We start from the raw sequence: 12,433 nt of genomic DNA, 5'->3' as shown, positions 1-12,433 counted from the left end.
AGGACACACACTTTGCGATTGATATTGCATCGGAGCACCGTGTGCCATTCACGTTCCTTAACATAAGTTTTAGTGGTGCAGAGAATTATAGTTTAGTTTGATTTGTGCACGAGCCAAGTTTTGCAAAGATTTAATAAAAGGAATCAACACCTCCTCAGATGCGAACAAGCCCTTCATACTGTGAGCAGAAGAGATTAAGAGCTGTCTCGGGAGCCAATCGGATCATGCTTCTCAGAGGCAGCCCATACTTTGCTCGCCACAGCCTATCACAAGCCGCCGTAGAAGAAGGAAGAGGCTTAACTTTGTAACTCCAGGGACCTCCCCAGTTTCAGCTTCAGGTCCCAGAGCCTGTTGCTGCAGCTGGGCTCACAGTGCCCAGAAGCCCTGGTCCAGGAGGCTGGTAACGAGGATGCTGTTAGGTGGCGCTACCCACTTATAGAATGGTCTAGATCTAAGTGGTATTTAATTTATTCAACTTCTTTTCAATCCGGTTCTCTTTGGGGCGTCCTGCACCGGCGGTAATCAGGATTGCGGGAGTTGGTCCAAGTGACACCGCTCAGTAAGATGCACGGTTTCCCCATCTTTGCCCTCGCCCTGCTGGCACTGGCGACGGCGGCCGCGGGCATGGAGTTTGCCACCCTGGTGCACCTGAAGCCCCAGGCGGCTGAGGCCACGCAGACCCAGGCTGTGGAGGAGCTGTTGCGCCGCCTCATCGGGGGTCGGGCGGCTGACTTCGTGGTGCAGGTGAACAGCTCCCTGGCGGCCCGGGCAGAGGGGGCAGACACCTACCAGCTCCGCACGCTGCCCGGTGGGAAGCTGCAGGTGACCGGCAGCACCGGGGTGGGCGCCGCCGCTGGCATCTATAGCTACCTGAAGTACTCCTGCGGGTGCCACATCTCCTGGTCTGCAGCGCAGCTGCGGGTGCCCTCACCCCTGCCCCCCGTGAAGGGCACCGTGACCGTCACCGCCCCCAACAGGTAAGGGCAGAGTGTTATTAGCACCATCAATGTTTGTCGTGTACCTCAATTACCATCTCCCATTTAGGAGAAACTATAACCAACTTCCTTGCAACCATACACTGGCGGAAACGGGCCCACCGGCCTCGTCAGGGATATGAAGCGCTATACAAATTCTGCAATACAGTACAGTATTTAGTTTACATACAATAGGAGACGGCACTTTCCATAGTGGTATCACCAGGCTAGAAGACTATGGGAAGATGATGCACTTTTACTATTCCATAACAGTATAAAGGTCAATTTTAGCAGAGTTGCTTCTAGCCACTACAGTAATATGCCTCTGATAGGTAATATGTGAAAGGCCCTGGAATACGTAGTACAATCTGCCTCACCTCACATGAAGAGGATGCCAGCCCAAATGTTTTAGGCCTCCTCTTGATTGTATGAACTTCCCCGGTCTGTTTCTTTGGCCACGCCCCAGTTCATGGTTCCCCCAATAGCTGGTCACACTGTATAGGCCCAATGAACTACATTGTCCTTATGTTTCTCAACTGGTTCTTATTCTTATATAAAGCGCTCTGACACCTTCGGGCAGGGTCGGATTGGGATCACAATTTGGCCCGGGCACTGATGAAAAAAAGTGGCCCACGTTCAAGGGGCGTGGCATACATGTAAGGGGCGTGGCCTACAGTTAAGGGGCGTGGCCGGCCCACATTTAAGGGGCGTGCCCTTTCATGAAACACTATTTGGTTACTCTTTGAGGTTTAATTCGTACAGAAATATTTAGTAAATTAAGCCTTTTAAAGCTTACAGAGCAAGTAAAATTGGTATGCCGCTAATCCAGATCCAAACATGTTCAACCATTTGCAAACCTATCCATCATGTATTCTTCCATCCATCATTTCACTCATCCATCCACCCTTTTACTCATCCATCCATTATCCACCCATTCATCCATTCTTCCACCCATCCATCCATTCACTCATCCATCCATTTACCCTTTCACCCATCCAGCCACCCTTTCACTTACTCATCCATCCACCCAGTCACTCATCCTTCCACACATTCACCCTTTCAGTCATCCATACATCCATCCTCACTTTTTCTCTCCATCCACCCTTTCACCCAATCCATCCCTTCACTCATCCATCGAGCCATTTTCCCTCTCACCCATCCAGCCATCCTTTCACTTTCTTATCCATCCACCCAGTCAATCATCCTTCCACCTATTCACCTTTTCAGTCATCCATCCTCCCTTTCTCTCTCCATCGACCCTTTCACTTAGCCATCCATCCTTCCTTCCATCCACCCAACTATCCATCTACTCATCCACTCATGCATCCATCCATTGACCCCATCACTCATCCATCCTTTCAATCATCCATCCATTGACCCCATCACTCATCCATCCTTTCAATCATCCATCCATCCATCCATCATCCATCCTTTTACTCCTTCACTCATCTATCCAATCTTTTGCCCATGTACCCTCCCTTTCACTCACGCATCCATCCTTACGGCCACCCTTCCACACATCTGTTCATCCATTCACTCTTAAACTTATCAATTAATCAATCCATCCAACATTTCACTCATCCATCCACCCATTCTCTCTCATCATCCATCCATGCACCCTTTCATTCACCCTTTCACTGATATGGACATGTTTTTATAAAGTGTCATCTTTAATTGTCATGGTCCCTTTGCAGAATCATAAAGCATGAACACATGGTTATTCTTTATAGTTGTTTTACCATTTGGCAGTTTTATATAGTGTAAATTCAGCCCAAGACAAAGGCTATTTGAGTTCTATTCATGAGTACCAATTACAGTACACATGATCTGATTTTTTATTTAAGGGCCTGGACGAGGAAGTGATCTGCCCAGAATCACAGGTTGTTGAGCAGACGCTGGGACTCAAACCTGAATCCCCATCTCTGCAACTCTGGCGTTAGGCCACCTATGCCTATGCACAGACAAGGAAAGAAAGTGGGAGGATACTGTTCTTGCGCAGGACACAAGGCCAAGGTGACAATGGCCTACATGCTGAGCAACTGAAAAACCAGTAAGGCCCTTTCCATCACAAAATTATTCGAGCCCTCCAGCACAGGAGCACCTTAAAAGCAGCAAAGCCCCTGCTATTACTAACATACTCAGCCCTTCTCAGATCTTCAGCTCAGGAGCACATGAACAGCAGTAAGGCCCCTGCAATTTGTAAATTAATCAGCACAAAACACAGCTGCTGGATCATCCACAGTAGCCAGGGGGGGGCTAAGGTGAAGATTGTGCGCTTTCAAAACATCACCTGGCCCCCACAGCCAGACCCATTCTACCTCGCCCACTGTGCCCTGAATGTGAGGGGCTGTGGGCGAGGTGTTAAGACTAACACTGTTTCCCCAGCTGCGTGGGCCCCAGGGGGGCTAAGGTGAAAATGGCTCAAAAGGCCTGAGCAACACCTGGCCCCCAGGGAGGCCGATTCTTATAAACAATCACCCCTCCCCAGCCTAGCCTCAGCGTAATTGCTTTGCAGGGCAGGGGGTGCAGTAGAGGCCACAGCTGATAATCGCTGTATGGCCGCACAGTGAAGCGCTTTCATTTCTGTCTCTGTCTCCGTGCCCTCTGTAGGCCGTTTTTTTCTCCCCTTTCCCAGTCGACAGAGAGCAGACAGCAGAGAGCACTCTCTGTGGACTGGGAAAGGGGAGAAAAAAAACGGCCCACAGAGGGCACTGAAACAGCGGCCCTGCGGCCGATTCCCGAATGCCCGCAGTTCCAATCCGCCCCTGCCTTCGGGTAAAGTTCGCGCTATATAAAATCGCATAAATAAATAACATAAAAATTGAAAATAAAACTTCTTTTACTCTGTCCATGTGCTCCAATCCCCTTGCATTTCGTCCATTTACGCCTAGTTCATCATTCTGTCCATGTTATGTTAGACAGATTTGTAGAACGCACTTTCACCCGGTAGGGTATACAAGGCTCGAGTCGGGGTACCACGCGGGTGGACGACGTCCCCCCACTTATTTTACCGGGGGGACGCCGTCCCCCCTGCCAAACAGCTGGACTTCACTCTTTGGCCCCTGTCAGTGTATCAAAGCAGTGGAAACCACCCAAACCCTTCCTCTTCGCCACACAAGAACAGTACAAGCAACCCTACCCTCCTGCACCCAGGCTGTGATGGATTACTCCTCCCCTTGTCCGTGAGAAAATGCTGGAAGCATTCCCCGATAATAGCGGAAGCATCCTCGCTGACCATTCCATGTGAAATATTTGAAGTCGGTAATTCATGCTAGAAAACCAGTGTACTCAATAAACTGGTATATCTATCTTTTTACGTAATCACTTCTTATAATATTTTAACTATCAGAGTTACCAATACGTTTTCATCAGTAATGCATTCTTTTTTTGCTCATGACGCATTCTTTTTTCTCATTTTGTTTTTCCACATGCAGCTACAACTAAATCTATATCATACATGCCTGTACTGCTGTGGAATAAAAGGTCTGCATCTTTATTTCATCCGAACTTGACCACATTTATTCACACTGCTCTCCATAATTGGGATGATATGAGCCCCTCACACTCCTCATGGTCTAATGATAGCAGCTGCTCTTTGTAGCAGGCTTTCCCCTGTGCCTCTTTCACCCTTCCCCCCACCATAACTGGTCACCACCTGAAACAGGCTCTCTGTCCCTTTCAGAGAATAAAATAGCTCCCTAGTTTTTTTTTTAAACCTGCTTTTGCTTTTATAAACCAATCTTATTGGCATTTCAAGTTCTTGAACCCTACATAGCTAATATAATGAATATATATATAAGTTGAGGCATGGATTCACATTGTTATACAACACTCTTGTCTTCTCTTGAAGATCACAAATAATGTATTTATGTTAATACCCATTCTAACCCCCGACCAACCCCCCCACCACCACCCCCCCAAAAAAAAACAATGAACACCTGGGGCCATATTATGCGAGTGCCCTGGGGGCGCAACAGGGTTTGCGCCTGATTTGCGCCCCGGGGTACTTTGGTATTACAGAAGGGGGTGCAGATGTTTATTCAATCCCTTCTGTAATACTGATAGCGCTAGCGCTTTATAGTGCTATCTTAAGAGGGCATTCCCTCATTTGTATGGGGGTGTGCACAGTGCAAATGAGGGAATCCGTTGGCCTCTGCACCCGCGCAGAATTACAGATGCGGGCGCAGAGGCAACAAAGCTCTCAGGAGGTGCACTGACAGTGGTGCACCATCTAAAAGGTGGTGTACTGTCAGTACGCCCCCTGATGGCAGCCCTCTTGCGGGGGAAGGGGGTCCCACTGGCCCCCAGATATCCCCTTGCAGGTCTGCAAGGGAATCTCTAATCCCCTTGAAAAGTACAGGCCGGTGCCGCTTCCACTGTGAAAACACAGAGCGCCTTTAAAGCAGCCGCTCTGTTTTCACCTGAATGTGCTGCCCTAGGGGCAGTGCATTCATGCTAATACGGTGCATTTTCATTGTGTGCACTGGGCGTTCCTTTTAAACGGTGTGCCCGGCACAAACAATTAATATGCTCCTTTTGTGTAATACCCCCTGGAGAGCAAAATCTTTAATTTCTTGCTGACATAGTTAAAGAGGTGATGATAGCCGAGCTGTCTGGGTTTAACCACCATTCCCCTGGTGTTTATTTGACATTTATGGAGTGAAGTTGATGCCTGCCTTTTTTGCTGCTCATGCTTACATTACATCAATTGAGGGGGTTTCCTTTCGCTACAAGTTTAATATAAGTCCTATCTATACAAGAAAGTCCAACGGCGGACTTATAGGTCTGCACCTTACGCTAGTTTCTTAAGTAACTAGTCCTGCACACTGACTCTCCATCACCAGCCGTCGTATGGTGCCTCTATTTTCCAGATCTGTGAAATGTTGAAGCAAGCCGGGGTGCACCAGGTAATGAAGTCCAAAACACTGTAGTTGTTTCAAAACCTTTCTTTCAACTTATTCTTTTCTTTATTTCAATATGACATACAGCTCAGCCAACGCGTTTCGTTCCCACAAGAAGAACTTCATCAGGGCTTAAATAACAGAAAAAGTCTTAGTTGCTTGGGGAGACAGACGCTTCCTAGTAGCCACTGCGAGGCTTTGGAACACTCTCCCTTTTACCATCAAGACCAGTCCGACGCTTTTAATTTTTCGAAAACAACTGAAAACCTGGCTCTTTGACCAATGACCTACTTCAGCATGACATATCTTCTGACAATCCTCTGCGCCGAGACATTTTCGGGTATTTGTGCGCAATACAAATCCAATAAACATTAAGCCTTATGCATCGATATCCAATGTAATTCCTCCAGTTTATTGCGCTGGATGAGTGGGGAATTCCCAGGACAAAATCCTCCCAGTAAGCGATGACCTCATCAAGCGTGACTTCTCGCTGTCCTGGCAACAAACATTTTGTTCTATTGTTAATCAATTAGTATTGTAAATGACTGCCTTTTATTATTCCAGGTTTTTTAAAACGAATAATCAAAGGCATAGTCATTTACAATGCCAATAGCTCAACATCTTGCAATTGCTAGACCTATTGCACTGCAATTCTAGTGTTTTTTATGCACTTCAACCGCTGTAATTGAAGACATCCTGGAAATATGCCAAACAAACCAGTTCGGGCTTCTAGTCCATCTCCATTTACAAGTACTTGCAGAGGCATTTGCACCCCTCAGGGAGTACAACCTCGGACCCCTAATGAGGCACACGCCACATTTTGAAGACCTTTGTGAAAGACTGCGTTTTAATTGCATTGACTGGTAAACTCTGCATTTGCTGTAATATGGCTCTAATGGCTTGAGATACAAACACAATAAATGTTGCATTTATCAAGTACTCTTGTGGGCAGTTTTTCAATTGGGAAAATTCTCTACTTCACTCCTTCTGATTCTGTAATCCAACCCTAGTTAAACGGCCAATAAATCCTGTGTCCTACTAAGCTCACATGATACATTTAGCCACCAATTCTACCCAGTACCTTTTATATTCAAACCCCTGTATGGCTCCTGGAAATGGCCGTAAGGTAGCATTTTAGCATTACAGAAAATTTCTAAATACATCTAACTCCAGACTTTCAGACTGCACAGAAGTGCCAAAGAGCGTGTCATCAGAGTATCCAGTTGTTTCTAATGTTTTCCTCATGCTAGCTGGGCATTTGCGTTCATCATACCAGGGCATTCCTAATAAGTTTATAATGCCTCAGACATACAATTGTACTTTTTTTCTGTATTTGTACGGTGCAAGCGACTGCAACTGGGGCCGCCTTTTGGTGCTTTTCAGCTGTTTAGGTGTGCACAGCCACACTTTCTGGCCAGGCTGTCTTAAATGTGCGCTACTACACCACCTATGAGTAGTAGCGGATTGTAGAGCAGCATGGGTCTGGAAGGCTGAGTGACCGATCACAAGAAGGTGATCGCCATTGTAACTATGCAAAGCACGTAATGTTGCTTTGTTGATTGTATGTCCATATAGTGTATCCCTTCTCACTGAAGTGCTGTGCATAGCTGGCTACCGGATCCTATAGTGGTGGTGCATATAGTGTGTTTAATTGGTAACTATGATGTGACATTAATGCAGGGTATGGGAGTGAGGTTAATTGGTGGGTGCATTGAGCTTTCTTACATTCATGTTGTGCACTAAATTGAAATGTGTTAAAATGTAACCTATTATCCTGCATGGTTTTGTCTACTACTGATGTGCAGCAACTGGGTAATCTTAGAAATGATGTTTGTATCTAATAACTCTTTAAATATAGTTTGGGCAGCTTGACTTCGCATCAAAAGTAATGTGTAAATCAAACACTTAAATGACAGCTGTGTGGACTGTACTAGCATGCATTTACGAAAAGAGGAAAGAAAGAGGATTTTATAGCTGATGCATCTTTACAGAAGCAATGTAAGGGTGAATCAGCGTTTCTCATATCTTGCAGTGATAAATGATCTTGTAATCACAGAATGATGCCATAAAAAGAGTTAATTCAGTTAAACCACAAGGCAGCAGCACCTTCAACATAGTTCTAGGACATCTCACCATGGGCAACTCCCCGACTCACTACTTTGGCTCTTCCATCTCTCTACCCCCCCCCTTATTTTATTTATTTTGCACCACCCTTCTCTCGCACAGTTTTTTGTTATTTTGGGAAGGGTAGCGTCTTTGCTGATGTTTTAGGGCGGGCCGTGAACTGGGAATATATCCCCATCTATAGTTTTTTATTTATTTATTTACTATTTCTCTGATATCCCTAACCAGGCAAAAACTTCTTGTGTGATCAAAGGCAGGAAGGTAATTGTCTGGTGGCACACATAATGCAGACAAAAGGCCACCTACCACCTACCTACCTTTCTTTCCTTGCTCCCAACCTTTGGAACAAGTTACCGTCCCATCTCCATTCTATGGCTGACTACCAGGGTTTTCGTAAAGAACTGAAGACCTAGCTGTTTGATCAATAATTATGTAATCAGGACCCGGTCTAGGCTGCTCCTCATCAATGTACTCATGGCAAAGTTGGCCTGCATCTGATGAAACTATGACAATAGATAGCACATGTACTTCAATAACCACCATCTACACTTCAGACTGCACCCGTAACATTCTTCAAACGGCCTCGCCCATTGTACCCCAAAGAAATGTAGTTGTGAATGTTACCTTCAAAGTCTCCTCTGACTCTCCATGTGGGGCTCCTGAGATCTGACCAGCTGCTCTGCCTTGAAAACTGCAAGAGTATCTATGCCAGGCTCACAGCAATACTCTGCATAAGCTAAAGAGGTTACAGAACAATGCTGCCTGCAATACTTTCAGCCTATAACTGGCAGCTTATGTCTCACCAGCCATGAAGGCTCTATACTGGAAAGCAATTTGTGCCTCCAGGTACCTATACAACACAATGCAGGTACGGGTACAGCATCTACATTATAGGTACTTGTAAAGCGGGAAAATGAGTTGACAGTGGCTACAGGGCACTCCTGAGGTACTGCCTGAAGTTGGCTGCTATTCTTGCTCTTAGAGAGAATTTTCTACCTACATTTTTGTTGCTGAATATTTAATTGTATTGGCACCTTATTCCACGTTTGAATTTTAGTGGGTCCTGTAGTTAATTTATTTTCTTTTGTAAATTTAGGATGGCGGTGAAAGAGTGAAAGAGAGAAGCACAGACTTTATTTTTGGGGCAAAGGGGACACCACCATGTGTCCCCTTTACCCTAATCAAATGTAGGCTATATGGCCAATAAAAGGGAACAAGGGACACCAAGTTGACCTTTTTATATTACATCTCTTGCATCCACCCATTCTAGGCTCCTTGCTGAGTAGTTCTAACTTTAATGTGCTATGCACCAGGGTTGGATTGGGATAAAAAATGGACCCGGGCACGCTAAAAAAAAGTGCTCCACATTTGCAATACGGCTTTCCGCAAAACACTGCTTTGGTGGAATTTTATAAAAAGGTGGGAGGAGGAATAGCGTTAAAAAAAATGCACAGATTAGTTTACACTGGTGAAACACACCTAAAAACAAGTGAGACCACTTTTGCTCAGGCCCCCTGCCCCGCTCAATATACATATATTAATGAGCCGGCCCAGCGAGAGAGAGGGAGTGATACCTCTGCCGTTGACAAAAGGGAGGTAATGGACACCCATCTACCTCCAGAACCCAGGCCACTCCGGCACCCACCTAGCCACTGGCGGCATTGAACACGCAGAAACTGCCCAAATCGGCCCAGGCTGCTCAAAAAAGCAGCCCACAACTGGAGCTCGGATACCGACCCCTGGGTCATTGCCCGAGGGCCCATGTTAGCAATCCAACGCTGCTATGCACGCAGCATTAGACACATCGGATACATGCATGAGGGAGCCAGCAGAAATGTACAGGAAGTGCTATGGTTGTGAAGTACTCTCTCATGCAGTTTAATGTAGGCACTTGAGTGGAGGTGAGAAGATGCAACTAATCAGAAAATACCATTAGATGAGAGATGAATACTCTACTGAGCTGGCCCAGTATGTGGTTACCTAAGTCTTAAGCAAATAACTGAAAAATATTGGTCGTAGACCTCCCGTGCATAAAGGGGTTGCTCAAAGCTCACTCTATGTATATTGTTATCCGTAAGTCAGTTTGATGACTGCTAAACGGACAAGGTGCCTCCTTTATTGGGTACATGTCTCATGACTGGTGCCTGTGTGCATGAAGTGTGTGATGCTTAGTGCATGACTGCTACTTATAGCTAGCTATGTACTATTGGCGTATTAGCCTTCCACAGCCATAACAACAATTGACAACTGGTCCAGGTGAAACTAGGTCAGATTAGATAATGGTTCACTCTACATAGTCCCTTAATCCGCTTCATGGTTATGGGTGGGATCTCGAATAAGGCTGGTCTTGAGAACCTTCGTTGCTTGTGGCAGAGCATCCTTTGCTTCCATGGTGACTCAAGAGCCATACCTCTTTCTCTTTTAGATCCTCTTTAAATATAAGCGCCTTTGGCACACCCCAGAATTAACAGCTTGTGCTTCTGGTTTACGATGATCAGTCTTGCAAAGCACTATGCTGCAACCCACTAATCCATAGATGCACCGTCACCTGTTGTGCTCTGATACGACTATAGAGTCGAAAGCCGCACTGAAAAACCCCACTAAAAATATTTTTGTTGCCTTAGTTTTGACAATCAGTTTCTGGCACATGACAGTTGTTTTGTGTGGATTGCGAGGACATGTCCATATGATATACCAAGAGTTCTTCTGAGACTGCCAGCTCCTGGTGCAAGTTGATGTTAGCAGGCTGTTATTAGCTCACATCTAGGTTGTGGTATTACTTTGTCATGCATCCTGGTGTGTCTGTTTGATATTTTGGTAATAGTCCTCGCGTGTGGCTTAAATATCTCCACCAGCTTGATGGTTGGTGATGATATGTGTATGTCGTCTCTTCCAACAGGACATAATAGAGCAGGACCTAATGGAGGTGCATCTATGATAGCTGTGATGAGGAGTGATGGTTGTTTGCATAGCTATGGCACATGGGCTATTGCCTTACTGGATCCAAGTAGTTTTGAGTTCTGGAAGACTAAAGACTGCAGGTTGATTACATGTTTTCTCTTACAAGTGATCCCTCCATACATCCTCTACGTTAAAGGTGGTCCAGCTTCCGCCTTCAGACCTGGTGAACATTTACTGCGGGTGGCTCACTAATCCTCTTTTTACTGGGTGACTGAACTCCTAATATCTTAAATCACTCGCATCTGCCAGGTAGTTGTTTTATGTCCCGTGCCTTCCTTTGGTCATTCTGCACCATGTCACATTGCTGGTTGCCTCCTCGTTCATCTGTTAGTCATTCCGCCCACACAGAATGGGCATCCCTCCACTTCTGGTGCCATTGAACCAGGGAGGCATGCCGGGTGGCCGTAAACTTCCACCAGCCATGCTTCATATTTTTTCTACTGATTAGTGTCTAACTTTTGGTATACTCCGTCCATTCTTTACTCCACCTGGTCCATCTGGTCCAGGAATTCCCTAGCTATCTATGCGTTTCGAGGTGGGCACCCCTTATCTGGCTTAAAGTGCACCTCCCATCGCCTGTTTGGGTTTGCATAAAGGTCATCATAGTTTCTGGCAGCATTTCACTCATTTCTTAAGTGCCTTTAGCAGTTCACGGGTCCTAGCCCTCCTACTTTCCCTGCAAGGTCTGGAAGGCCTGGTGCAGTGTGTGCTTTGTAAAGGATCCTGTGCCTTCACTACCTCAGTCGTTTGCCATGTAATATGCAAGGATTGCAGTTAAGACTCCTGCATTTTGAGGCCACTCAGGACAAAGATTGGAATTAACAATCTGAGACTTCACTGTAATAGGCGAGCCCTCTGATGTTTGGCGGCAGGGTGTAACAGATCAACTGATGTGGGGAATGAGAGTGTTAATTCACTCAATCTGAGAAATTAGTTTGAGTGTGATGTGTGAGTACAGGTGAGTGAGAACGTGAAGTCCAGTCTGAGTACGGGGGGGTGACAACGCGAAGTCCATGACACCAAACATATTACACAAAATGCTGAAAGTTTTGACACCTCTGTTGAACTAGTTTAAAACATTAGGTGCAATGACTTTTGAAGATGGCGTCCATCATTTGGTTCGTTTCATAGTTGAAAACAGGTTTTCAACATGCTTTTGTACTATCCCCTTATTGTCCTCAGTGTGCCTGTATATTTCACAAGTACACCGCTCTCTAAGGAGTGGGAGAGGACCTCTCTCGTCAAGAACTTTTCTTCAAAATGGGGCCAAACAGTTGATTTGGGAAGCACCATTTTCCCAATGAGACATTTGGGCTTCGCGTTGAAGGAGACCTTTTTCTGAGGGTTTGCTGGTAGAATCTTAAAGACCTGTAATATACAGTTTATTAGATATCTAGAAGCCCTAGTTTCTACCGTCTGATCGTGACGCGATAAATTAGAGGATGGGCGAAGTTGTATGGAAAACCTTCCTAC

At 45.7% G+C, this 12,433-nt stretch overlaps 1 protein-coding gene across 1 annotated transcript in view; it reads left to right on the top strand.

The window, feature by feature from the left end:
• The first annotated feature begins 343 nt into the window (after positions 1-343).
• NAGLU (N-acetyl-alpha-glucosaminidase) overlaps positions 344-12,433 on the top strand; it is a 99,828-nt gene continuing 87,738 nt past the window's right edge. The window contains exon 1 of the mRNA XM_086924106.1: positions 344-977. Coding sequence (XP_086780232.1) covers positions 565-977 — 413 coding nt within the window. The 5' untranslated portion in view covers positions 344-564. The remainder of the gene's footprint in view (positions 978-12,433) is intronic.

This window comes from Lissotriton vulgaris, chromosome 5 (genome assembly GCF_964263255.1).
Source record: "Lissotriton vulgaris chromosome 5, aLisVul1.2, whole genome shotgun sequence".
In the NCBI taxonomy this organism is placed as follows: Eukaryota; Metazoa; Chordata; class Amphibia; order Caudata; family Salamandridae; genus Lissotriton; species Lissotriton vulgaris.
This window is presented reverse-complemented; position numbering and strand designations above follow the sequence as displayed.